Source organism: Etheostoma cragini, chromosome 2 (assembly GCF_013103735.1).
Source record: "Etheostoma cragini isolate CJK2018 chromosome 2, CSU_Ecrag_1.0, whole genome shotgun sequence".
Taxonomy (NCBI): Eukaryota; Metazoa; Chordata; class Actinopteri; order Perciformes; family Percidae; genus Etheostoma; species Etheostoma cragini.
The window spans coordinates 20102199-20129997 of record NC_048408.1 but is presented as its reverse complement, the minus strand read 5'-3'; the positions used below and the strand labels follow the sequence as shown (position 1 = coordinate 20129997).

The 27799-nt window shown below is 40.0% G+C and overlaps 5 protein-coding genes and 1 non-coding gene across 13 annotated transcripts in view; 4 read left to right on the top strand and 2 right to left on the bottom strand.

Moving 5' to 3' along the window:
- prkcaa (protein kinase C, alpha, a) overlaps nt 1–1276 on the bottom strand; it is a 135608-nt gene extending 134332 nt beyond the window's left edge. The window contains exon 1 of one of the 2 annotated variants that reach the window (XM_034861175.1): nt 900–1276. In XM_034861175.1, coding sequence (XP_034717066.1) covers nt 900–1066 — 167 coding nt within the window. In that variant the 5' untranslated portion in view covers nt 1067–1276. The remainder of the gene's footprint in view (nt 1–899) is intronic. The other variant, XM_034861185.1, reaches the window with a different exon arrangement.
- Nucleotides 1277–4915: 3639 nt separating this feature from the next.
- Nucleotides 4916–8363, top strand: LOC117960196 (beta-2-glycoprotein 1-like). The gene is made up of 8 exons (XM_034897912.1): nt 4916–5115; nt 5419–5598; nt 5946–6042; nt 6189–6265; nt 6613–6798; nt 7056–7235; nt 7532–7729; nt 8178–8363. Exons 1-8 carry the CDS (start codon nt 5046–5048, stop codon nt 8285–8287), a joined length of 1098 nt encoding a protein of 365 aa, XP_034753803.1. The 5' UTR covers nt 4916–5045; the 3' UTR covers nt 8288–8363.
- Nucleotides 8364–9453: 1090 nt separating this feature from the next.
- On the top strand, nt 9454–14061 carry LOC117960203 (beta-2-glycoprotein 1-like). Its single transcript, XM_034897922.1, has 8 exons — nt 9454–9669; nt 9791–9967; nt 10590–10686; nt 11382–11458; nt 11780–11968; nt 12296–12475; nt 13032–13229; nt 13848–14061. The coding sequence occupies exons 1-8, from the start codon at nt 9594–9596 to the stop codon at nt 13907–13909; spliced, it is 1056 nt and encodes a 351-aa protein (XP_034753813.1). The 5' UTR covers nt 9454–9593; the 3' UTR covers nt 13910–14061.
- Nucleotides 14062–15099: 1038 nt separating this feature from the next.
- On the top strand, nt 15100–23700 carry nol11 (nucleolar protein 11). The gene is made up of 18 exons (XM_034898146.1): nt 15100–15300; nt 15781–15894; nt 16450–16506; nt 16874–17022; nt 17234–17291; nt 17579–17720; nt 18165–18371; nt 19317–19393; nt 19868–19991; nt 20169–20254; nt 20830–20895; nt 21003–21187; nt 21492–21617; nt 21783–22022; nt 22243–22321; nt 22475–22567; nt 22749–22856; nt 23289–23700. Exons 1-18 carry the CDS (start codon nt 15154–15156, stop codon nt 23400–23402), a joined length of 2172 nt encoding a protein of 723 aa, XP_034754037.1. The 5' UTR covers nt 15100–15153; the 3' UTR covers nt 23403–23700.
- A 1422-nt stretch (nt 23701–25122) lies between these two features.
- trnas-aga lies at nt 25123–25204 on the bottom strand. Its single transcript has one exon. It is a non-coding gene; the product is annotated as a tRNA-Ser (tRNA).
- Nucleotides 25205–26275: 1071 nt separating this feature from the next.
- Nucleotides 26276–27799, top strand: part of LOC117953945 (nucleosome-remodeling factor subunit BPTF-like) — a 47557-nt gene continuing 46033 nt past the window's right edge. For 4 of the 7 annotated variants that reach the window (XM_034887411.1, XM_034887406.1, XM_034887365.1 and 1 more), the window contains exon 1: nt 26277–27094. In XM_034887411.1, the coding sequence (XP_034743302.1) occupies nt 26521–27094 (574 nt within the window). In that variant the 5' untranslated portion in view covers nt 26277–26520. Of the gene's footprint in view, nt 27095–27799 lie in introns of all 7 variants that reach the window. The other 3 variants (XM_034887379.1, XM_034887372.1, XM_034887387.1) reach the window with 2 other exon arrangements.

Here is a 27799-nt window from a genome sequence, read left to right as displayed (position 1 = left end):
CGAATGCCACGTGAATATTTCTCTGTAGTGAGAGTGATTTTCCATATGGGCTCTCATTGCCAGTAAAGTGCACAGTTTCTCCTTAAAATCTAGCCAGCTATGCAAGGTTTTTTTGGCCATAAATGCTTGAGTTGTTCCCTATAGTAAAAACCAGTAGATGGAAGTTGGTCGACCACGTGCCAGGAAGGGGAACCCACTGCTCATCCAAAGACTTTAACCAGGTTTAATCTCAGCAACGTTACAGTAGTAATGGATTAATCAGGGCAAGCAAAAATCAAAGTGAACTTTAAATATTGTAATTTACTTGACCGGCAAGACTAACACAATGGCACTCGTGCAGAAATGTGTTCATTTCAACATTGAAGTTGTTCTGTGATTTACTGGGGCCGCCTAGGTCCCACTAAAGTGAACACATTGTGCCTTGATTGTTTGTATCACTATTGTATGATCAATAAAAAATAAAAAGTCCCACTAAATTAAAAATGGCTGCTTTAAAATTCCCTGTTTCTCACTGGAAATTGGCCCGATTAGAGAACTTGTACAAAGGGCCACAGCCCTAAACATAAGTTGAACTCACTCTCCTACGAACAGTTATTTCAGTGCTCCACTATTGACATACAAACAGCAGTGTAACTCCTCCCATTTGGGGTGGCTTGGACAAAATCTCGAGAAATTTGAATCCCTGGAATAAAATCGATTAGGGACAATACTGCCGACTTTTGGACACCCCTTTTCTTTCTCTTTATTAGTTAGAAAGACTTGGAGAAATGTTGATGGAAGGAGTAAGAAGGGAAAGTTAGTTGAAGTTGTGTTACATCATCGAGCAGAGTGTACTCGACTGAAGTTACCAATATGCAACAGGCAGCAGTCAGGGTGGAGGTGGGAGACGGAAGGCTTACCAGATGAAGTCGGTGCAGTGGCTGCAGAAAGTCGGCTGCTTGAAGAACCTGGCTATGAATTTGTGGTTCTTGACCTCGTGGACGTTTTTTTGCCTCAAAGCACCTTTGCGAGCAAACCTATTCGCCACGTCCATGGTGGACGACTCGTTTGAACTCACATCAGCCATGACCCCCCCTACAAACAAATCAATGCTATAGCTTTGTCTTGCTGTCTTGAAGTGTTTCTCAGTCCGTTTAGAGGAGCAGCCCTCAATGTGGAGCCAGCAGACTGCGGAGCGGCGGTCTTCTCCGGAGACACTGTACTTACAGTCTGAGGGCTTTCCCTGTTTGGCGGTATCACTGGGCTGCTCCACTGACAGCTCTGCGAGATGCTAAGTTAGCCACAGTGGGAAATGCTACATCCGGTCATTACCTTCAAAATAAAGGTTATTTTGTTTTCAAGTCAGTTGTTGTAAAAGGATCTTAAAGTTGTTGGCTCTTCTGACAAAACACCATGCTACCTGCCCAGTATGACTACAGTATGCTGTAAACTGCTAAACATCCTATTAGTTATGATAATATAACTTTGTAAGTAAGACAGTCCCGTAAGTCTTCTTTTGCATTGCCAGAACTTTGTCAAAAGCGCTGTGGAGTAAAGCCTTCTGATGTCAGACACTGCAATCCCCACCCTCCACAGTACAAAGTGTCATAGGCTTACTAAGACTACACTCAAAGGTGGACACACAGGCTGCTGCTGTGTAAATTTGTTATAGCTTAAGGTGCTCAAGGAGAGACACATATCAAATGAACAAATATCCTGCATTTTGCTGTTTGCCATTATTTAAAATTTACAATCGGCAATATCAATAAATGAAATAAATTATAAAAACAGAAATTAATTATGAAAGGGCAGTCAGTCAGGGATTCAGGTATGTAGATAGTTGTACAGACAGAAAGGCCTTATGAGCATTACAATTGACAACATTTCTTGAACAGCATTTTTTTTCTATATGTCTGCAGTAAATACAGGAATAGTTTTCAAGAAACGTTATTTATGTATAAAATAGTTTGCCGAGATAATTAAACTGTTGTTCCCAAATTCTGCTTTCTTGTCCTCCAGTTGGAGACCAAATTGAATACTCTTATATGTTAAAATCGATATACTGAGATCAATAAGTCATCCAGTATTGAATGCCAGTGGATAGAGCTGGCAATGCGAGACTAGCCAGTGGAAGTCATAAACAAGACAGTCAGATTATTATGTTGCCTAAACCAGAGGTTCTCAATCTTTTTTTGAGACAAAGGACCCCTTACAAGATAATGAGATAGATAAGAAGATACCGGGGACCCCCTCTTGTCCCTTAGAATATATTGCGGTAGGCTTCTTAAACACATGTAGTCCATACTTAGTTATAGCAATGACAACACAACAGAAATGTACTAGAAGAATAATAGACATGAACAGTACATTTGCAGGTTCAGTGTAGGCCTATGTCTTAGATTAGAATGTAATGTATTAACTATTATAGATTTTTTTGAATTATGAAGCCTTTTGTTAGACATAGGGCCTACAACTAGAATGAATCCAAATTAAATACAGTTTTTCATTTTATGATTATTCAACTGAACAAATCTGAAAACTTCCCCACTTCAAGAATCACTTAAGGCTGTGTTTGAGGATCCACCCTTTAGTATCAATTACCCTCAGTCAGACACGATATTCGCATTTAGTAGGCTTTTATGGCACCACAAGCCACAGCTCATAAATGTTAAACAACACTTCTCTGTTTCAACAAATGAACCTGTATAAGGGTAGGATTTATTGTGAGGCTGTTGGACTGTATTAGGATTGGTCACTTAATAAACTGGCAACTGAGTTGCCAATTCCACCAATTCTCAAACTGCCATAAAAACAGCCCTTTTAGCCTTTAATCTCAGTTTCAGTCACAACGGGCTTTGTGATGCCCTAGTTGTCAAACAGGGCAATTTTTTAAACCATCACAAAGAAACAATAAACCTTTCTGCATATGAAGTAGGTTATTCTTTAACACGGAGCATTGTAGATTGCCTCAACAATTTTAACTCCTCGGATGATTGTAATTGGTACCTTCTAGCCATAAACTATGGATTTTGAATTAATGTGTTATATTTGCCCAAATTGTGTCATTTTCATTTTATATATCGCATAACATCATAGTTTCAAGCATGAGGAGCTGCATTTAAATCCGTCAATCAAAACACAAGAGAGAATTTTAGACATCATGGACATCTTAGACAAACTTCCTGCTCGTTGAGTATCTTTGTGTCAACTTAACGGTGATCCGCACTGTTTCCTCCTTTTCAATCCGGCTGGGCTGATGTCCATAGACAGAGTATGTCACGCAACAGGAGGAGCGTGGTCCCGTTTCAAGAATTTTGGATGGGGAGCGCCATCGTGTGGAATCACAGCACAGTACACACTTTAGCTGCTCTGCATGGTTAACAGTTTTCAGTTCGGCAGGTGCTGTGTTAGAGTGGCTTGACTCTTTTTCTGCATCTGTGTCTCAGCATACTCAGCCTGTATGCTTATTAAGAAGCTGTAACAAAAGAGAAACCCTCTTTAAAATGAACTTCATAGAGAGAACATATGCCTTTGATATAGATAAGATCAACGTTGGAAATTGCACACTGTCCAAGAAATGCTTACACCTGAGCCTTTGGTTGTGACACCAAACCATATCTGAATCAGGCCTGGAATCCAAAATGTGTCATTGTATATGGCCACTGGCACTACAGTGTATCAATCTCTTTAAACCCATACTTTATTAAAGCTGCAGTGAGTAAAATGCAAAAAAACGCCAGAATTTGAAGTAGAGTGACCTCTTCTGCAGCTCTACCTCTCCCCTCTCTGTTGCACGGGCAATGCATGAACAGAACAACCAATAGGAACGCTCTCTCTCTCTCTCTCTCTCTCTCTCTCTCTCTCTCTCTCTCTCACTCTCTCTCTCTAGCTCTGAAATGACCTGTGATTGACCAAAGTCTCCCATCACACTAGATTATTTAAATTCTGAAAACAGAGCCAAGAGGAGGTGCAAAAGTCTAGTTTTGACCACTTGAATTACAATTTGCCGAAAGATTATTTTGGAATTTGTGCCCAAGCCAAACATTAAGAGTGCCTACCATTTCTTTAAAAACAAGCAGATTAATTTCCTGCTTGACTAACAGCTTAGTATTATTTTCCATTTGTACTCTCAGTCTTTGTCTCTGATAATGTGCTTAATTAATGGTTTTGAATGTGCTTAAAGACATTTTGCTGTATTTATGAGTGTCTTCAAATGGATTGCGTTATTACACAAACTATGGCTGGTGTGTGCTTCAGCAAGGTTACATTTCTTCTCATTTGAAACGTTTGCTAACAGGGAAGGTTCATCTGCTCTATTGACTTGCTTGCTATCTCTAAAACGTTTCTAGGTTTACCAATTCGCTGGGGTTCACAGTCCAGCCTGAGAAAGAATAATACTAAAAGAGCTTTTAGCTGGAAGTCCCATGATGTATAGCTCATTCAAATAATGTAATGTAATCTGCCCATCTGAATCCAACAGGACACACAGAATTACTTTCTATTAACAAATCCTTTGACCTAGTTAGGTATTGCATAATTTCAGTGATTATGATTCAGGTCACAGAGTTTCCATTTTTTAACATGCACTTCTTAAATTTTCCTAACCTAACCAAAAACCAAATTTTGTTAACCCAAACTAGAGCACATACACTACATGACCCTTTGTTAATTGTTTTTATTGCTGTTAAAAAATTCTCTGCTTCATTAGAGCAAACAGCCATTGGACATTGTACTAAAAGAACAACACTAATGTTCATCGAAAATCTCTCTCTCTCTCTCTCTCTCTCTCTCGCACACTCTCTCTCGCTCTGTGTGTGTGTGTGTATGTGTGTGTGTGTGTGTGTGTGTGTGTTGAGCTGCTAGCTCTTCACAATATGAAGGTTATTGATCAGGTTTTGGGTAAATATGCTGGAGTTAAGACCTTTGTGCTCGATCAATAGGAGCCTACACTGGCATCTGATTGGAGCAGGCTTTTATCAGGGGGGCTTGTTTACCCAGGAGCCCTTTTGTTGACTCCATCTCCACCCAGATGCAGGGGACACTGAGGAGACTTCACTCCTAAGAAGATGGCTTCAACATTGGCTTTGCTGGTCCTTTGCCAAGTAGCTTTATACACAACTGTAACATCCATTAAAGGTAAAATGGAGCAGGATAATTGCTTCATTTGTATTTGAGCATGAAATGACTATTCAGCTTTTTGGTAATGTACTGGAAGTACTCCTGTCACGGTCCTTCATCTATGCATTTTCGTTCTTATCTAAAGCACCTTTTGCACATGATTGATGGCGTTGCATCAAAAGTAAAGTGTGCACAACTTTCCAAACATTCTAATCTACACAATGGATTATGAAGGATTGGCTAGAGTTGCTGTGTTAGGAACATTATTGCCGTGAATTTTTCCTGTGTATTTGTCAAATTATATTTCTTGGCTTTCACCAGTTTGTGGCCGACCTGTTGTCACTGACGGGATTGACAAGTCAACCCTAAAACGTGTGTATGAGTTTGGAGAAGAGGTGACCCTAACATGTGGACGGGGGTACTTGCCTTCGACAGTAACCCCTCGAAGGATTACCTGCACCGACACAGGAGAATGGACACAGTCAGACCTGGCATGCTCCCGTGAGTTTACTGGGGGGGGGACTTTCACTCTACTACACAGAGTGATGCAGAAGGGCGACACTATAACTGCTTGAATTCTTAAATCGTTACAACCACCTCAATGTAGAAAGTATGAGCAAGGTGGGAGTGAAAACTGGCTTATGTGTTTTGTTCCTGCTGACCTTTCTTTAAAATCATATCAGTTTCCAACACTAACATAGTCTGACCTTAAAAATATACAAATGACAAAATCAACACAATTTGGTGCTCCAAGAATATGTATATATACTTTAATATTATGAATTGTGAATAATGTGATTGTAATCAGCAACAGATTTACATTCAAAATTGTGCCATTTTTTCTACAGCTAAGATGTGCCCAATCCCTAGACCTCTGCAGCCATTAGCAATGGGAAGGACAGAGGCTCCATTCAAGAGTGTGCTTAACTTCACATGTGATGATGGGTAAGACTAAGTGGTGATACAAGAAAAAGTGTCTAAAAGTCTAAAAGTTACTTTAAAGTCACTTTATAGTTGCTTCTTAGTTCCAAAATAATCATTACAAGGTATGGTAACAATACTATATGTTGGACTAATGTGAACTTTGGCAGGTACGTCATGCAAGGAGCCAGTGAGAGCAGGTGTTTACATGATGGCACCTGGAGCGATCCACCACCTCTCTGCAAAGGTACAGGAGGAAAATATACATAGTGGAAATGGTAACAGACTCCGCGATGATCAATGGAGAAAAACCCCAACTTCCAAAGATTAACATTTTTGCATAACTAGGAAATACTTCTTCTATTTGTTTTTGATGCCTAATTTCTGTTACTATGTATACGTCATACAATAGTATAATAATAAGTTATTATTTTGACAGGACATTTGTCTTGTTTATTTTTTCGCAGTATGCAGAATAAAATTGTAGAGTATATGTAAAGGTGGTTAACTCACTTTGTTCCTCAGAAGGCAGTATACGAATCATTTTATGTTGATGTCGGAAAAACTCTAGTGAGATTGTTTTTCTTCTTACAGCTGTGAACTGTCCACTGCCCAAGCCACCTAGCGATGGAAGAATTGCCCATGATAAGCCAGTTACTGGAAGCAGCACCATGTATGGGCAAGGCTGGACATATGAGTGTAACCCACCGAAGGCACCAAGTTATGAGAGAGGATCCTGCATGGCTGATGGAAGTGCAACTGAGCCACCGGTGTGCCAAGGTACGCAAACAAGTGTCCGTGTGAAAGTGTCAGTGTTCTCCATATTCTTTAACCATGTCTTCATCTTTTATCTATTTCTCGTCTTCTTGATTAGTTATGGGCCAATTCTAATCTCTAGGATTTGCCACAATGAAACCTACCTGCCCGCCTGCATTTACATTTTTTCAATGTTTTCTATAACGTCTTCTTTTAGACAGCATACCCTTTGCAATTTGTAACTACCATATTATACCTCTTTTCCTTTTTGATCATCCAAGAGGTGAGCTGCACCATCCCAACAGGCATACCGAATGGCTTCATCACCTTTGCTGTAAAGAGACAACATGGCTACAAGGAAAAGGTTAAGTACGCCTGCAATGAGCATTATATTCTGGATGGTGAGGCTGAGATACAGTGCCAAAACACGGGAAACTGGTCTTCCAAACCAGTTTGCAGAGGTGAGTCATTATATGATAAAATCTAAAGTGCTACATTTCTGTATTTACGATTCTGGATCAGCAGTATCCAGATATGTTCACATTGTTTCTGTGCATCACAAGCTGAGGGAGTCTCCAGCCCCCCTGGTTAGTTAAAAGAAACTAGAGCTAAACACTTCTTAAATTTCAGCACTGCTTTCATGCAAACCTGGGAGTGGTAATTCAAATGAGCTTCAACCCGATACTAATGTTATCTGTAATGTAGATCTGCAATGTCTGCTGAAAACACGCTTTAATTGCCCTGTTTCTCAATCCAGCTCCCTGCAAAGTTAATATCAAAAGAGGCCGTATCTTCTACAATGCCAAGAAGCTTTGGATTTCAGACCTGAAACCCAACAGAGTCCTCCACGGAGAACATGTCGTCTTCTATTGTCTGAACAGAGCTGAGAAGTGTGGCTACCCTGTGGCCAGCACTTGTAATGATGGAACCCTCCCCCTCCCAGAGTGCTTTGAGGGTAAGTTCTTGTCAGCTAGATAAATCTTATTCAGACCTCTCTAGTTCCACCTGTTGAGATTTGGTTGCTCAACAGATAATTAAAAATACAACTGTATTCAATTGTATTCAAATTTGTAACCATGAACACTTGTACAGATTTGAAACCTTTACGTAAAATTGTTTGTAGAAAAATTTAACTACGTTTATAGGCAGGGAAAGTATAACTGTACATATGGTATAACAGCAGAGAACACAGCAAACATTAGATGATAAAGGGGTCAGGATATTTGACTCAAAACTGAGTTTTGGCACAACTTGTCCCTATCCCCCTGTTTGCATAGTGGCAATGCTGTGCTCTTTCCCCCAAAACAATGTTATATAATGAGTCTCTCAGAGGCTTACAAATGCCTTTGAAGAAGCCCAGTTCAGCCATGCATTTTTATGTCTGCCTTTCTTCTTGCTTTTAGAACCAGGCAACATGGAATACAACTTAAGGCCCAAAACCCTTCCATCAGAAATCACAATGTGTGCTGCTTCACCCCCTGCAAGCCCCACAAGCTCTGCAAGACCTGCATAACTGCACAGAATGACCCAAAACATCATTTACACCTACGTGTTGATGTGAATGAATCTGTAAAAGTATGCCTAAAGACCGAGGCCACTTATTTAATTTGACCTGACAGTATCAGCTGAAAATAAAGTAATAGAAGTAATTCTTGATAAAACAAGGACAATTATGTAGTGAGTCAATGACCTGATGGACTTGTGTAATTTGCAATACTTTGATAATTACATACCAAACATATATTTTGACTGAGGTAACAATAAAAACTAAAGACCTGAACTACGTCTGACCTCCTTTCACAGGAGATTCCTTACCAATTCACACCTTATTCACATGAAAATTGTACGGGAATCTGATACCGCTCAAAACATCTATGTGACCTTAACCACTCTAATGTGATGTCATTGTGTGAACAAAACACAAAGGTGATTAGCTCCCCATTAGCCAGTATGACCAATGAACGGATGAGTAATGAAATGCCTTCAAGAAAATGACACAAACTTACACAAAGGGTGAGACCATAAAAAGATCATGCTTGTATAGTTTTAGCTTCATGCTTGTAAACAGTAGCAACTTACCTCAGCTCAGTTAAATTACAAATGGACAAACGGTTTTATTATAGCTTTGATAATGCACCCTTGTAAAAGGAACAAATACACTTTATTTTTGTATATACTATATATATATATATATATGTAGAAAGAAAGTGCAAGACATGCAGCAAATGGCCGTATTTTGGACTTGAACCCTCATGCAGCTACATCAAGGACTGAGCCTCTGCATATGGAATCCCGCTCTACCAGCTGAGCTACCCAGGCGCCCTGAGAAGCATTCTTTTTAACGGCGTACCAACTTTTGCTTTACAGTAAGTTAGACCTAGACCAAAATTTAATACATCAATATTTGTAATGAGATTGCATTGCTAAAATTGCCGTCAATGCTCTTGACGGCAATTGCTAAGCAATGAATCATCATTCTATTGTATTATTTTAGATTTGATGTGTCTTGACCCCTCTAGTGGGAAGTGAAGCAATGGTGAAATTGGGCCAAATGGGCTGGTGTTTCATAATATTGAAGCAACATGGGAAAGTCCACAGCTGGAGCATTTCAATTCCAGTAAATTGGCGTCTATTATTGCAAAAAGCAAGCCAAAAAAAGCAGAAAGCAAAACAGGGATTACTTAGCAGTTACTTCATGCTGCTCTTATCTGTTTACTTTTTGAGAAACACAAACAGCAGTGAAAGAAGGGACGGAGAGTCAGTGTTTGAACCAGAGGCCACTGGAAAGAACCGAGGAGCGTCCGACTTTTCTACAAAGGATGGAACACACGCTTACTCTGTTTCTGTTATCTCCATTTGTTGTTTTTACTATCGTGACATCTGAACAAGACAATGGTATTTATTATTATTTCTTCATTTTTCTTCCTTCCTTCCCTTTTTTGTGGCTGGATAACGTAGCCTAAATCTTAGATTGAGATTTGAGATTGTAAGCATAATTTTCTGTTTGTCCTTGAAGTATGTTTTAGGCCTGAGCTGGCTGCCAACATTGAGACAGATGGGCTCCAGAGGTACTTCAGCCCTGGTGAGGAGTTAGTGTTGTCCTGCAAACAGGGATACACCCCCGTGTCTGGGCCTCGGAAGATTGTCTGCGCTGCCAGTGGAAAATGGACGACAACGAAATTAAAGTGCATACGTGGGTCTCCATTATTCTAGGGAAAATGTAGGGTCTTGTGACGTATCGCCTTGTACTGCAAACTTAACAGTAATCTTGGAAACAAACATTACTTAAGGAAACTTTTACAGTACATGTTATAGTTATATACATTATGTGTAGGGAAGTGTATGTCATTTTACCTGCAACAATGGATTATTCCTGATGTCATTGATAGTTTTCCAATCTTACTATAAATTAAGACTTATTTTGATGTGGCATAGACAAACGAAATGCTTTTGTAGATTATTTAAAGAATATTTATTAAACATGTACAGTAAAACAATGTGAACCATTTCTAACAGGTTTTGATTACGCTACTTTAATTCATAATAGTATTTGTACTATGAATAGATAGATAAGCACATGTTGCTTCAACAAATATTCTGTATGTTTGTCTGTTATGCTGCATATATATATATGTATCCAGGACTAAAGAGTAAGTTATTAGTAATGTGTTTATTGGCTAAATAAATAACAGAGAAGATGCAACTACGGCAGGTACAGCAAACATCTCTTTCTATGTTTTCATTATAAATAACAGAATAACTAAATAGCAAAAGCTTTTATTTACACGTTCTCTGTACTGTATTCTCCACTACAGCAAAAAGGTGTCCCTATCCTGATCCTCTGTCTAATGGAGAGCTCTACTATGAGAATACTGTGTTCCAGAGTACAATCAACTACACATGTGATGATGGGTAAAGCAAGAACATCTTGTTGAAATTAATTGTAAGACATGTGTAATATGTTCTCTCGGACCCTTGCTGTCCCTAATACACTGGGGGATTTTTTAAAATGCAAATGAGGAACTTTGAATCAGGCAAACAGTTCTATCCGGCAGACAGTAAAGCATGTTAAGTAAAATGTAGGCTACTAACATTATTCTCTTAGTAGATTTGAAAGTTCTGAAAACGAAATTATAATCTTCATTAACAGTTTAGTCCATAACATCTCAAAAGGGCAAACAGTGGTTTGTGCCAAGTAAAGATCCTCAACCATTTAAAGTGCAAGCATTTTAATACAGTTTTTTTAAATGTCCATGTAATCTGTTTTACCAACGGTGCCAAGTGTACACATAGTGTAATTCCATTCAACTGTCAATACCTTTGAGTTCTCATTTTCGCACTTTGGGATTTATGCAGTTTGATCATGCATCAGTTTACACAACAAACAGAGCTGTTTCTTGAAAACACACAGTCTGGTGCTTTCTATGTGTAGGTAAAGTGACCAATAAACCAAATTATTTTGTGTGCATGATGTGACCGTTATTTAAAGATTCCTCTTACCCATCAATACTTGGCTTCAAATGCCTTTAATAGGATTTAGATCAACCGTCATCTCTGTGTATTAGTAATCTAAGCACAAACTGACTGAATGATTTGGCTCTGCACAGGTACACCTTGACTGGAGACAGCACTGCTGTGTGCCTTGCCAATGGAACATGGAGCACATCAGTACCAGAGTGCATACGTATGTAATTACCTATATCATTCCACAAGACCAGGAAAATAAATAAGAAAACATAAAAATACAGTTGCTCTTAACTTAATTTACTGTGGTCTGTTTTTTTTTTCAAATTATGTCCATCAACTTGATATTAGGCCTGTGAAAACACATTTGGGTTTGTTATCTAGAAATGTACCACAACTAAGCTATCACTCAATCATTTCAAGCAGCTGTAAAGACAAAATAATACACACATACTAACAGACAGTAGACAAAAACTGACACATATAGTAAAGCAATCATTGTATACACATAAATTGTCATATCATGTGTCTTCTCTCGTAGCTGTGTCCTGTGGTCTCGCTCCAATCCCAAAGTTTGGGATGATAATTTACGACAAGAAGATTAGAGGGAATACCATTGATTATGGTGTCAAAGGGACGTACGTGTGTATGCCCCCATACGTACTTTTTGGCAACGCAAGAGCAGAGTGCACTGGCAGCGGCAACTGGACCAAGACACCTGAATGTCGAGGTATAAAGGTTTGAAAAGCAGGAGTTGCTGTAATAAAAATAAAAAAATAAACCGTCTGCAAAACAGTTTGGGAGGATATTGGGGGGTTTTCTTAACACTATTGGAAAGTAAAACAGTTAGAAGGGCATAATTAAACAAAAAACAGTGGGAGCTGACACGGACAACACACTAATCACAAAATTAGATGAAATTGTACCACATTTTGTCTGTAACTTGCAACAGTTAGTAAAAAAAAATTAAAACTATGTAGTGACAGACAATATCATGTCCAGCTACATTCATTAGTAGAGTCTCTCTAATGAATAGACTAAATTGTTCGCTTTACAGTGGTGACCTGCCCTCCACCGGAGAACATTGACAAAGGCTACATGTCAAACAACAACCAGAAAGACTATGACTACATGGAAACAATCAAATATGGCTGCCTTGGAGACTATGTACTTGAAGGAAGCCTCCAGATTGTTTGTCAGCACAATGGGAATTGGTCTGAGAAGCCATCGTGCAAAGGTAGGGCCTCAACCCATATTCCAGTTGTTTTACCTTACAGATTTTGGTGATAGCTGCCTTTCTTGGGTCATCCTGTGGGGCACTAACTTGAGACCTATTTGTAGCTGTTTTGAGAGTTTAGCTTTTTAGAAAAGTGTGGCATAAGAAAGTTTTTCATGTGTTTCCTAGTTTAGAGTTATGTGTTTCTGTTCCAAATAGACATTTGTTGGTGATAATTCTATCCCAGCCTAATTCCATTACAGTTAAAATACAACAGGAAATGCTTTTTAGAGTGGAAATGCTTATTTGAGGACCTCTGCATTTAAATTAAACTGTCAGATGCCAAGTAATGTAAACATTTACAAATTCCCTCAACTGTTATATGGGAACAAGTTTCACATTTAAATGTCAGCCCCAACAATGTTTTTAAGTATTACTTCTTAAATGACAAGATCACTTAATATAATGCAACTAACCCCTCTCAATTTCCTGTGTAGCAACACAAAATCAGTACAACCACCACTACATACATATTCTGTTTCAAGTATAATGTTTTTCTTCTCCCTGTGATTTACAGCTCCTTGCAGCGTTGGCATACATAAAGCAAGGATATTATACAAAGGACAAAAAATCTGGATCAAAGATCTACTTCCTAATACAATCTTACACAAAGACATTGTCTCTGTCTACTGCATGGACAAGGCCAGGAACTGTGGTTATGCAGTGCAAACCCAGTGCATTGATGGAAAACTCGAAATCCCTGAATGCTTTGAGCGTAAGGAATATTTCATTAAAAAAACAAGCCCAATGTGTCTTAAAAAGGAGCCCAATAGCCAAAATACTAGCTAGGCATTCTTTTATTCTATTTTATTGAATCCCTTGTTTTTGTATATTTGTCATTTTAGTATCACTCACAGCAGCGGGAGCTTTGAAGTGTCAGCTGTAAAATTAAAGTTATTAATTGTTCTTTCTCAACTGTCAAATTTGAATGAATTTAAAGGGACTGTTTAAAAAACTCTATATAACATAAAATATATCCACTATCAGAACAGCTGGAGCAGTATATGATCCAGGTGTTTAATGTTCCTATGAGTTCAAAAGTTTTTGCTCTCACTATCTAATTTTTCCTTCAATTTGTTTCAGAAATGACAGTAGTTAAGTTAAGCACATTTTCAGCAACAGCAACATCAACAAAAATGTCAATGCAGTTGACCACAGTTTAATCAGGGATGCTTATTGGATCAATAGTCTCTTGATCTCTTCCTTAGATTTTAAAAGAGAAACACTAATTAAGGATTTGTTCTTTTATTATATTACGTGTAAGCATTTTAACCAATTCTCTATATCTGTCTGTGTGTGTGTGTGTGTGTGTGTCTCTCTCTTTCTCTTCTAGAGCCCAGCAAACTGGATTATATCCTTAATTCAGGTTTACCATCAGAAATCACACAGTGCTGATGAAACAGCTGCAGATCCCTTCCCTGATCATTATTATACCGCTGCAATATAATATATTATGTTTTGGTGTGTTCCGGTTGTTGTTGTGGTTTTTTTATCTCTGTTCAGTCTTCTTGAACTTTAAATAATTAACCACTGTACTTGTAGGAACCGAACACTGAGACAAAGAAGAATAAAACTATTTCTTAAAGCTGTGGTGCGTAATATTCAAGCACACTGAACTGTTTATACAGTCTGGTGCAGGACGAGGTTTGCATGTTAAAAGTGGGGGCAGTATGAAATATAACAAGGATACAGTATATTCACTGAGATATACGTGAGCCTAGTCTTTTTATTGTACTATATCTATTGTACTTTTTATTAGATTTGTGAAAAATAATGCAAAAGCTGTGATGCTATGGGAGTGGAAACTGTTGTCAGGCTTATTATTTGGGAAAATATAGGATTTAAACTCAACAAAAAATAATTTTAATCTCATGAAAAATGGCTTGCTCTTCACAAATCCAGTCTAATAAAGCAGCTGTTGGTCAGCAACACAGAGTTTACTCATGTATCTGTACCATTAATGGCTGTTTGCCTCTACCTAGTGGCCAACTCAGATTCATTGACTCATATTCACAACTTTGTCCAGCCTGTGTTTGTCTGACAGAAAACATAATGTTCTGGAATATATCTGTATCAGTAAAAAATGCCACCAATGCCATTAACAACTGTGGGGTGATAGAAAATGCCTTTATACAGGGTACAGAATATTGTGCTAGACCCCCACGTGTCTATGTTATCTCATTACATATACTGTATGCTCTCCGTTTCTGCAAGATTGGAAATTGTAGAGATTTCTCTTGGCACAGCTACCAGAAGACTTACAACTTTCAGAAAGGTTGCTCATGTCACATCCACGTCTTCAAGCTCAGTTGGAGCTGTGCAGTAGGTTGGTTGGTTTGTTTCTTTAACTGTCCATGGTAAAAACATGGAGCCTACTGAAAACTTGTTGAATCTTATGAATCTTGTCTTCTTATAAAATAATGACATGCACTGTTTTGTGGCATTCAGGTGTTAAGTAAATAATTCGCTTAAAATAAATAAAAAAAATACCATGGATGTACTATGAGAACCAGTACGAGCCAATCACATGCTATCCACAGCACGGTTCATGCAGTGGAAAAAACAAGGCTTCCGGTGGCCTCTGACACAATCATCTATTCTCGCGAGATCTAACGAGTTCAACTTTCTTCTCGTCCAGCATGGCCGCGCTGTATGAGGGATACACGTTGTGCGGACTTACTCCAGCTCAAAATCTGTTAAGTTCAGGCATTCAAGGTGTCGAAGCGGAGAGAGACAGCGACCATGTCATTGTCACGGACTCAACCAGATCCGTCACACTTTACAAGGTAACGTTTAACGTTTGTTTTGAGGAGGTTCTTCTAACCTGGAACAGCTGATCAGTTCGACCTGTTTAACTCGTGTTGGCATCCTCGGCTGTTCTTAGCACCTGTGACAGAAACCACCAAAACAGTCAAGGCAAGACCAGACCGATACCTCAGTTAACTGTGATAGTACCTTGAGTCTTTTTGCTAGAAAATCGTAAGGGTCGCACATTTTTCGTAAACAATACAGTCTACAGTCTACCGTTAGCTAATGTTAGCTAACGGTAGACTGTATCCAGCGCGAGACGCAGGCAGCTTGCTAACTAATGATGAATTGTTAAGCACAGTGCGCATATTAATCTAATGTACAGCTAGGTATATCACTTAATAGTTCACCAAGCAGTTCCTTTTCAGTAAATGTAAACATTCAGAATTTTCATAATTAGTCACATTGTTTACGTGTGTGTGTGTGTGTGTGTGTGTGTGTGTGTGTGTGTGAGACAGGTTTCAGACCAGAAGCCCCTGAGCAGCTGGACGGTGAAACAAGGACAGACTCTGACCTGTTCAGCAGTCTACAACTCCCAGACCAAGGAATATGTGGCAGTTTCAGACGGCAAGGTAGACTTCTATTCATTATCGTCGTGGCAAGGTGCTTTTGTGCTTGCTTAGATCTCCATTAGAAAAGAGCACCACTCACTTGCTGTCCGTTTTGAAATTGGACAAAAATCAATCAACCAATCAATTCTTACCTTTAGTTTTTTTCTAGCAAATCCCCAAAAATCTCTATGTAGCTCCTCTCTCTGAGTCTAATGTCACATCATGTCACACTGTCAACATGGTACAAGTATACATGAAGCAGAACAGAGTGGGTCATTTGTCTTGTGCTGTTTGAAAAGGCTTTCTTCATAAAACGTGTCGGCCATTATCACATTTTTGTAAACATTTTTATTCATTTACGTTATTAAGCTACAGAACAGAATCTTTCAAAACATGACCAGAGCAAATGCACTTCCGAATGCGTCTATGTCCCCAGCACATTTCACACTCAACTAACGCCCATGAACCTCGCAGATTTATGTTGTCCTTGTAAAATTAACCTGTTATCCACTTTGTCTCACCTTCCAGAATCACCTGCCTGACAATCGCAAAGTAATGACTGTTTGTGTTTTTAAGGTGATCAGAATTTGGAAGGAGGAAGAAATACTCTTAGATAAGGCCTTCAAAGCTACCGTAAGTGAACTTGTTTGTACGATGTGTTGTCTGATCTCGGCTAAAGGCAAAAGGCTGTTCTAGAGAGGGATGAGACGTGTCATACAATTGGTGATACTGGTTTGGTGGAAATGTTTAATTAACACTGTTAAGCATTGAACATGTACCTTGTGGCTAAGATAGGTTACTGAAACTACAAAGAAGTTTTGTTTTTTTCCCACTGCTGAAATCTTTAACATGGTACTTTGTTATATGTGATAACTTAACATACTGTATAAGATGGAGCATTTTGCTTTCAATCCGCTCAAAAAGATATTTGCTTAGATGACTTCTGTTCACATGGAAGTTGGTGTAATTGTCCTGCCTCCTGTGTATATATTCTCTCCAGGTGTCATCAGATATCTGGAGGGTCCACTGTGTAGCTGGAGGCGAGCCTGTAGTTTTGTTCCAGAGAGGAGCTGTCAGGCTCCTGGATTCTCTCCTTTCTGCTCCCCAGCAGTCCATAGAGGAAGTCCTAGCTCAAGAAGAAGTCATTAGGTCGGAATCACTTTGCCAAACAGCCCCATTAAATCCCTTATATATCCCTGTTATAATCTGGATTGAGAAAGAGATTCAGAATCTGCCCAAAGATATATTTAAATTTAACTAGACAATTGCATTTCAAATTGTTAATAAGGTTGATAGTGCTGTGCTGTGTCTCACCTGTGGTCTCTTGTGGCATGTTGATGATTGTTGTTATTGTCTTTAGGTGGAGCGCTAACATAGTGACTGAGTCGCAGCAGGTTGTCATCTTCACAACTGAACAGGTTACATCTTTTTAATTGTTTGGCTTTTGACAAAAACGCATACGCTTACACCTCAATTCAGTGATCTGCTGTTTCAAGCACACTTATCACAATGCTATGCTGTAAAGGAAAGTAATTTGAGGGCATACTTTTGTGCTTGTGAATGAAATGTTTTTTTATGACTTTTGTTTTTATAACCAAAAACTCATTCAGTCTGTCCTCATTTTCTCCATGGACCTGTGCATCAACTCTTGGTTATTTGTATTTTTAAAGGCCTGTTTGCCTTGGCTGTCAATGTCTTTCCACAGAAAGGAGATTATTTCCTCTACCTGCACAGACTGAATCCCAATACCCTACAGAGGTATCGGCTGGAGGGAGAGGAGCCTGGTCTTTTCCCGCTCAGCTTCTCTGCCTCCTGCAGGGATAAACACATCCGTCTGCTTTATCTCTGTAAGCCTGCATTTCCTGTGAAAATATTCTAAGTGCCAGTGTTTGACAGCACAGGCTAGTTTCGTGGGCCTGGGAATTAAAATGTGCACAACATAGTGTGTGGCATGAAATAAATAATAGGTTTGCATTAAAAAGGACATCCGTAAAAAGGGTGCATTCCAAAGCCTGACCAACACAGTGCCAGTTTGTATTGTTTGGGTATAGTTTCCACACTGCAGGTTACTTTACAGATCCATGAAGTCGTAGTGGGTTGTGGTTTCACTCACAGCGCTAAATGTACACTTGTACATTTATTTTTACATACATTTTAACTTCTGCATTGTGTTAACTAAACATGGGATGTTACAAGCAAAATGCACAGCATAAGTGTTATCAGTTCCCTCTAATCTCTTTCCTCAATAATCATTTGTACCTTCGGTGCCTCATCATTTTTCTTCCACCCAGACCCTAACGGTCATGTGTACCAGAGTGTAGTCTCTGTGCGGGGCCTGGGGGCTGACGAGGGGGCCCAGGCCCTTCTGGTGCCCCGCAGCCTGCTGCTGGCTCTTCCCATTGGAGAGGGCCTGCTGAAGGCTGCATCCGCTCAGGTCCTGGATGATGCCCATGTAGCTGTTGTGGGGGTGCCCCACCCCTCTGCCGGAGCAGGGAAAGGTGAATGCACTATAAATACTAAATCTCGTGTTAAACTACACTGCCTCAAATGAAGACCACAAATGCTCTACTAAGACAGGTTTTCAGATGTAATTGACTGAATTATTGGGCTGGTTTTCACTTTACTAAAATTACCATTTTGAGATTTCTGGGATATACTACACAGCTTTCACTAAACTATTCTAGAGAGTCAGCAGGCACAACACCAGAGCCGTGTCCTAAATGTTTTAAGTGTGTTTGTTAAAATGTATAGGTTTTAATTATTAGAACTTAAATTAATACAAGGTTAACATTTCTATAAAAGGTCCCAGGGCATGAAAATGTCACTTCATGAGGTTTTAAGGAATAAGAGTTCCCCCAGCCTGCTCATGGTCCCCCAGTGGCTAGAAATGGTGATAGGTGTAAACCGAGCCCTGGGTATCCTGCTCTGCCTTTGAAAAATGACAGCTCTAATGGGCCGATCTGGCATATTGCCGCTTATGAGGTAATAAGAGGCCAGGTTCCCTCCCCTTTCTCTGCTTTGCCCACCTTGAGAATTTGACCCACCCATGAGAGAGAGACATCATGGCTTTCAAATGGGCAAAGTGACAGTTGGTTAAGGCCACACCCCCAGCCTCCACCTCCCCCCTCCTCCTCAAAAGCTACATACTCAGAAATGGTACATATTAAGGAAAGCTCATTGTGGGACTGGCTCTAGTGGCTGTAATTCTGCACCAAGATTGAATTTTGGGAAAGAATTTTCAGATACCGTATTAGGGGACCACTAAGGTATATAAAAAAAAATCCAGAGAGCATCATGTCATTGGAACTTTAAATTGCATTAATTTTAACATGTGGGCCTTGCTTTCGAATAAATGCACTAGAATCAAAACCTGACGCTATGTGACTTCACTATCTGATGAAAGTATATGTGGTTCTCAAATGGCTTCTTTTATTTTTTTTCAGACTTCCTCTGCATCTGGAATACCAATTTCCAGACGCTTCAGGCAGGAAAAGAGATGGCGGGCAAAATCTATGGACAGGTGGGAATTCTTTGGTATATTAAATGCAAGTAGCCCACCAAACAAATTAGTTGTCTAATCTTTCTGTTAAAAAATAGTGGATGAAACCATATACTGTTCCGGATTTTTAGCCATGCTTACATCAGGGCCCTAGAGCTCATACGGGACAATTACCAGAATGTATTTGAGCTCTGATGTGTATGTAAGGACCACCTACTAAAGCTTCCCTCACAGTCCTTACTGCAGGCCAAGGTTCCCTGTCCTTCCAGCTGCTGGGTGCTGATTGAGGACTGTATGACTTTGGCAGAGCATTGTGTCTGCTCTCCACTGTGACAGGGTCTCACTGTCCCTCCTCACAACTTAATGCCAGTTTACAATCTTAATATTGACGCATAAATAGACAAATTGTTCTAATCTGTATTTTCACTGGTAAACTATGTTAACTTGTACAGTTAATTCCTGTTTGTATTCACCTATTGTTTCTGTTTGATTTAGCTATGGAGTTATTCGAACAAGTTATTTATTCCACATGGAAAAACCCTCTCGGTTATTCCATACGAGTGGCCCAAATCCTCCTTGGCGTCTGCCCTGGGAAAACTAAGGCAGGCCAAGACTGAAGGTGAGCTTAAACTAATTTGTACTGCTCGTGCAAATGATGTGCATAAAACACAAACGTTAATGATACAATACCATGTAGTCGGTTGTTGGTAGTGGGTTGCTCTTAATAATTCTGCAACACTGATTCGACACTGGAAATTTGTAACTTTACTCAGTACAGTGTCTATTCCTGCTACAGAGTCCAAAGCTCCCACTTCTGTACCATCTTGGAATAACATTCTGCATGAAGAGAAAGCTTCAAGAACAGTGGACACCAGGAAGACGGTAGGATGATTACATTTTTTGAGGCAAAATAAGGCAACTTGCATAAATGGACAGAGGCTGCTGCCTGAATTACTGGTGCATCAAAACACACTGTTGCCTTGAAAACTGACTTACAGTGTTTTCCAGACAACTGCTAATTGGCACTAGCTCCATATGGAATTGTGATGTACAGTAGTTGCTGCCTGAAATGGCTTTGCATTGTTTTCTAAATGTACAATATTATGTATTGTGGCAAGGGGAACATTTCTAACACTAAGAGGCTAGTGTATTGTATGTTTATTTTTAGATTTATCTATAAAGGTAACATAAATTAGTATGTAAAAAGGTCTTTCTCATCAAACAGTCTATCACAGCTTATGAATTACTAGAGTAAAAATGCACCCAGGATAGAACCAAAAACACAACTGGCTTTTTGTGGAATATGTAGCTGTAGTGGCTGTGACAAAATGTTCAGCAATTCACTGAAGTGTATTAATGTTCTGCATGTGTTGTAATGGCACCTGAAGAGCTATGGTCCAGTAATGTTTCTGTTAATGGTATCTTCTATGGTGTGATTCTTTTCTCTTTCCAAACAGAGAACAAACCGTAAGAGCCAATCAGCCCCTAGTTTAACAAATGATCACATTCTGGAGCTCATCAAGGTAAATATTGGACTTTTCATGGCTCTCTGGCAAAACACTGAAACCATTGATTTAAAAAAAGAAAAGAAGTCATTTTATATTGAAAACATTTTAATTTCCTAATGTAGACCGCACCAGTCGAAGAGGTCCAGAAAGAGGTAGAGGTGTTACTCTCAAGGACGGACGTCCAGGGCCTGCAGCCGTCGGTGGGGCAGCTAGCATCAACCCTTGTGTTCCGGAGCCTGGACGATCCAGCCTTCTACACCCCCGGCAGCCTGGCCCAGCTGGTGCACACTCGCTGCCTCTGTCACAGGTCAGTAAGGCGTGGCAATGGAATTTAAGTTATGCTATTTAAAAAAAATTAAAAAATAAATATATTTAACAATGTATAAATTGAAAGATCATGTAATTCTCAAACTGATTTAATCAGTATTCAGTCTGCAGAATGTATTTCTGAAACTGCATTTGAATGCAAATGTAATAATTGGGTTGGTTTACGTGATGAAGCAGAAAATATGAATTAAATGACTCTAACTGCATTTTTAAATACTTGTAAAGCAATTCAACCGCTGTTATTTTTGTTGAATTTTACCATTTGCCGTCACGGTTTTGAACAGTGTGTGTCCTGACCTTGTGCTCCTGGCCCTGGAGAAGAAGGACTACTTTCTGTGTCAGCTCTGCTTGCAGTTCTTCCCTGACATCCCAGAAGCTGTCACCTGTGCCTGCCTTAAGGCCTTTATCAGGTAAAACCGATGGGTGTCTCTGCCACAGGGTCCTTTTGATACTACCAAAGGGGGGGTAAAATAGTAAAGAGAGTAGAATATATTTGGGATTTAGCGGTTTCAAAATCTGATAATTAGCCTGACTCAGTGTAATGTAAAATTAATAAAATAAACCTCGTCTTGCAGCATACCAGATGTTGATGCAGAGAAAGTGAGCGTGGAGCCTGACGGTGTCGCCTTCATGGAATCCCTAATGACTAGAGAGCGTGGCCCGCTTGGCTTGCAGAATGGTTTCAGCCCCGTCTCCATTGAAGTGGACCATTCAGACGGCCTTGGTGTAGGTGACACCAGAGCAGAAGACCAGGAAAAGGCCTCAACCCCAACAGAACAGATCTGTCCAGTGGGACTACACAAGGCTGTTCTACTGTATCCTGCCAGTGCACACTCACACACGTTATTTTTAGCGCTCTGTCACATGTTGGTAACTGTCATGCAACTAAAAGTTTATTATCATGCAAATGATAATGGACTTTATTGTAGTTCTATAATTAAAGTATGTGATATAGTTATACAGTGTGATTGCAAACTATTTGGTGTGCAATGATATGAATTTACTCAGTTTGAGGTCTTAACTTAAGCTGCAAAGAAATGAGATACTGCAGACGGCGTACAGCGACTCTTTCCTCCTCCCACACCTAAAAGATCTCTCTTCTCAACACGTTCTTGTGAGTAACGGCTTGTTAATTTCCCCCTGTCCTAAAATAAAACGGGCAGCACTCATTCAGTTAACACTTTTCATTGCACATTTTTATAACACTTATTATAAATGCTGGGGGGGGGAAAAAAGTTATATAAAATGTTCTTTGTCATCCAATCAGCTTTTCCTCCAGTACCTGCAGTTCCTTTACCTAAAATATTCCCAAGATGCTTTCCCACAGATGCATGGATTGAGATCACCAAGTCTTACTCAGGTCTGTTTAAAAGTCAAACTAGATAACAAGGGAGGCCACACCTGAGATATCGGTGCAGCTTTTTATAAATTTCTGATTTATAACAAACATATATAAGCACTGGAATTATATAGAAATTCCCTGCAAAATGGTTGTCGGGGGGGAAAAAATGTAAATGTGTTTTCTTTGCATTTGATTGTAGATCATGGATTGGGTATGCTTGCTGCTGGATGCCCACTTCACAGTTCTAGTGATGACTCCAGAGGCCAAAGGCTTGCTGCTCAACCTCCACAGCTTTGTTAAGTCTCAGGTAACACACAGTCCTCCCCCACGGCTGCATGTTAAATATTCTGGAAAAATAGGAAACATCTACAGTGAATAATCATACAGTGACTTTCTGGATTTTTGTTTTAGATTCCGTCTCACAGTTGAATTGTACCTAAGTAAAAATTACAGACCTCTACATGCTTTTTAAGTAGGAAAACCTACCAAATCAGCAGTGTATCAAATACTTGTTCTCCCCACTGTATATCAGCTGTTCAAGAAGTTACATACAAAAAGTTCACACAGCCATTTGGCATAATTCTGTTATTTAATGGTTTTATAATAGCTGAGGATTGAATGTGGGGGTTGCGTTTGCCTTTAGGTTGTTGCAGTTTTAATGAGTTACAGCAGTTTTAATTTGGAGAAAAAAATGTATCTAGAAAAGAATTTATACCAAGATGTCTTCTTGTGTCCTCAGGTGAGACTGGTTTCTGAGCTTGGAAAGATCGAGGGCAGCCTCCAAGAGCTCAATAAGATGAAGGTGAAGAAGGACGTCGGACAGTACTCCATTGAAGTCATCGAACTTTTTTAGAATGTTTATACTTTTAATAAATCATTAAGCATATTGTCTCCTTCCAATGTTTCACATGTGGTGCTTTCAAGGTTGTACACTTGTTCCAAATGGTAATATAAAGTGCTTCTTTTTTTGCACAAACGTTAGCCATCAGAACTCAAGATGTACGCGTTTTACTGTATATTCATTCTTGGTGTAATTTAGGTAATGAATAAGTAGACGCAGATGCTTTTGTAAACGTGTTCAAGATGATGAAAATTTGACTATTCAGATAATATGGTTTGCATGATAAATAAACTGTCTGCTCAATGCCAAACTGATTAAAAATGGGTTTGTAAAATACATGCAAAATCGTACTGGGACTCTCCCTTTAAACAACTGTGAGAATAAAATCAATTAAATACCTGTGAATGGAGGCTGATAAGAACATAGGGGGCTTCATAGTCTAAAAGACATTTTTGGCTTGTTACTTTTTTCTGACTTGCAGAACTCATTCAAATCTACTACGTTCCTTTTTCTTCTTTTTTTCTTTTTAACCTTCAACCAAGATTTACGGCATACGCTGTCCCCTGGGAGAGGCCTTTGTCCATTTAACCTGTCCGGGAGTAATTGCAGCTTAAAAACTGGTATGGTATCCAGGCTTTATCAGTTCTTCTTACTTATTGCCCTGGACTGAGTGTCGATATTGACTGGCATGATGCATGGTCTAGCATATCGGAGATATCACGCAATCCAGACCATCAGCAGATTCACTACAATTTCATTCATAGGACATAACTTACAGCTGTGAAAAGACATCCCATGAAAGTAATTAACAGCCCTTAATGCACTTTCTGCCCAATAAAAGCACGTATCTTCACATTATCTGGGAGTGTTCCCCAGTTGGTCTGTTCTGAATCAACATTGCATCCATAATTTCTGCCTGGTTTGTTACTGTGCCTATTTACTGTCAATGTCTTGATTCTGAATGACCTGTCAGCCTTTCAGCTCTCTAGAACTCCAAAACGTGCTTTGTTTGCTGGACTTACAGTTGCGAAGAAAATGATTGCAACCCGTTGTAAAACGCCTCATGATAAGTCTCTCCGTGTATGGATACTTTCCTTTTTGAATGTCGTGTTTATGGAACTCTCTACGGCGCGTTTCCATGGAGCGCCGGAAAGACGCTGGACACTTGGCTCAGCATCGTTTAATCGTTGAGGTCTGGGCTGTAGCCTTGTGCTGCAACCTTTGCCTTAACTTGTGCAGGTGTTCGGTCCCTTGTCTCTCTGTGTCTGTTTCTGCATGTGTTGTTTTGTCGCCGTCCCTCCCGTCTTTCCTCTCTGTCTTTTCGCCCTGGGACGCGTTACCAACTTCCCGGGTCTCAGTACATTTTCTGTCATTGTTTGTCACTGTGTATAATTTTTGAATGTAAAAAAATTGGGATGTATTGAAGTCAATGAAGTTCGTCATGATTTTTTTTTCCTAATTTACTTAATATTATAATACGTTATAAGCTAGTGAAGTGCCCTTTAGAACAACAACTGTGGTTTGACTCCACTGTACAGAAAAACATCTGCGGACGGACTTCTGCAACATGCCGCTGAGAGGGTTTTAAAGGCTGTGGTATAAAGAAAAGAAAAGATATTTAAGAAGGGCATACTGAAAAACACTAAATCGGTAAGTTTTATCCAGTCCAACTAATTGTTCTGACTACCTTGTTGCGATTAGATCATTGCTGATTCGCAATATAAAAGATTGCCGTTGTCGGCAGGATTCGAACCTGCGCGGGGAGACCCCAATGGATTTCTAGTCCATCGCCTTAACCACTCGGCCACGACAACAGATGATAGTGATTCGCTGTAATAATTCTATCTAACGCTATCTATTCATATGTCAAGATGACAAATTTTGGACTAGCTGTAATCCATAAAAATAACAGATTGATTAGCTATGCCCGCTAAACAGGTGCTTTAGTTGTGTGTCTCGTATTTTTGAAGTAGCTAGCCTAGTTGAAATACAAAAGATGAATTAAAAAAAAAAAACAGTTGTCGAAATAAAGTCAAACCCAGAGTTGCATATGATAAAGTCACAGGAGGGTGTCGCGATCGCACCAACGTTAAATGTTGTTGCTAGCCACATTGTCACACTAGATTATAGAATAGATTTGATCAGCAGAGTTTACCATCGCTCCGGTTAGATATCAGTTACCCGAACGGCTGAAGATGGAGCAGTTCCTTGGTGATAAATAAAGTCATTTTAAATTAATTTGATTAAGATATTATTTACAGCTGTTTCACGCATTTACGTAATATTTAACATGAATGTTGAATATGTGCTTTTAACTTTTATGAAGACTTATTTAGGTCCATGTAATAGAACTGTATGTGGGGAGTATTTGCATCTTCTCGCCTGGCTTTGCTGTGACGACGATAGCGACATGGCCGAAAATGAACGATGGTGTTTTATTGAATACACTCGAGCCACCTGTGTTTAAAACCACTCACCATCCAGTCAGCGCGAACAAAGTACTATTGGCGGAAAGCGATTGCATGGATAACTAATTTTATGAACTAGCACGGCAATCACGTCTATTGTAGAATAGGCAGTCACGTGACCTCGCATTGACTCAGGCCTGCTCGTGTCAAGTTAGTGGATAAAAACCGCATTTTCCGATCTGTCATAGTGAACTAATTCAAATGAAAGCGTTTAAAGTTTATATTTGGAGTATATAAACTACTGCATTGAAAACAAATAAATATTTTTTTTGTATTTCGTATTTATGCTATGTTCTGTACACCATTGTATTTAATAATTATTTGTTATATTATTCTTGAGTTGCTTTTACTTTGAAGGAAAGAGTGTTATAGTTCCGGTATATTCCCTGGTATCAGTGGTTAGCTTAACGCAGCTCTGGGGCCTGCTGTGTTTTCAACGGAGGGAGAGCTGAGAAGAAAAATGGCGTCTGCAGGCGACCCAGAGCGGGACACCGGCCATACAGTTTGAGCTTTCCGCGCTGAAATTGAGACCGGGGCTTGGTGGAGACTTAACTGGAACCGTCACCAGATCTGTTGGTTTCTTTCTCCCCCGCTTTTCTCCGGTGTGCGTTGCTTTTTCGAGCATCGAGATTGAAGCGGAACAGAAGATACTCTCTCCCACAATGAGGGGGAGAAGAGGAAGGCCGCCCAAACAAGCAGCCGTGATGCGGGAAGGTTCACCCGGGCCAGTCCGCGGCTCTCGGGGCAGCAGGAGTAGAGGGATGCGTGGACGGGGACGAGGCAGAGGACGCGGTCGAGCACGGGGTGGAAGTGGCGGCGTTTGCGGCGTCACTAGCTCTGCGGAGGTGGACACAGAAATCTCCGGCCGAGAGAACTTTCATTCGTCCCGGGGCCGCAGGAAAGTTGGAGCCTCCACCACGGCGGCGGCCGCGGCATTGCGGGGCAGAGGAGGCAGAGGGAGAGGCAGGGGGTCGAGAGGCAGCCGCGGCAGTAGAGGCGGAGTGAGACGGCCTCAAACCAAGGTGGTGTACGACGACAACAGCGACGAGGAGGATGATAATTTAAGCTATAGGTCAGACGAAGATGAACTCCTCAACGACAACCCTTCGGATCTTGAAGAAGAGGAGGCCTTGGGAAATGACTCTGACTATCTGGAGGAACTACCAGATGATGATGATGCCAGCTACTGTACCGAGAGTAGTTTTAGGAGCCACAGCACGCTCGGTAGCACCCCAGGTACGTTCGTTTGCCAGTGCACGCACTTTAGCACAGCAGGTTTGCATTACTTAAAGTGCATTTAATTTTTAGCTCAGTACAGAAACCAAGCCGCATTGTTCAAAATGGAGCTTGCAGTCAGAAACAGGCCTTTGTTTACCGTGTGCTCTGCTTGCCACTGGTTTGCAGATCTGCTCCACGCTTTAACCGGCTCTCGTGTTTTTGACTTTTTGTCAGATCAGCACATTTGTCTTGTCATTTCATAATGAATAATTAATGTGTGTTATTTTGTTTTTCTACCGGACTTTTCATTGCGCGCTGTATTTAACGTGTTTTCCTAAACACAGAGAAACGGGATGTATGGACTGTGTCGTTATTGATCACTTTCCAGGCATGTCATTCATTCAACATTTCAACTTATGTAGCGCACAGTAGCCAACAGTGTGTGACGTTTTTTACTGTATACTACGCAACACTTAGTTTGTAAATATTGTTTCTCATTGGCCTCAGATTAATAGTTCACATTATCCTTTTCTAAGGCCCTAGTACCGAAATGATAGTTATACCCGTCAAATAAATCAGTCATTGTATTTTTTTTACGCTCAATCATTTGACGTTTGTACGTGTCTCCAGTGCGATTTCAGAAGGCATCATTTGTTACATAATGCTGCTTAGTGAGTTTGACAGGACTTTGTTTTGAAGAGAGGCGCTCTTTTTCACTTGTTG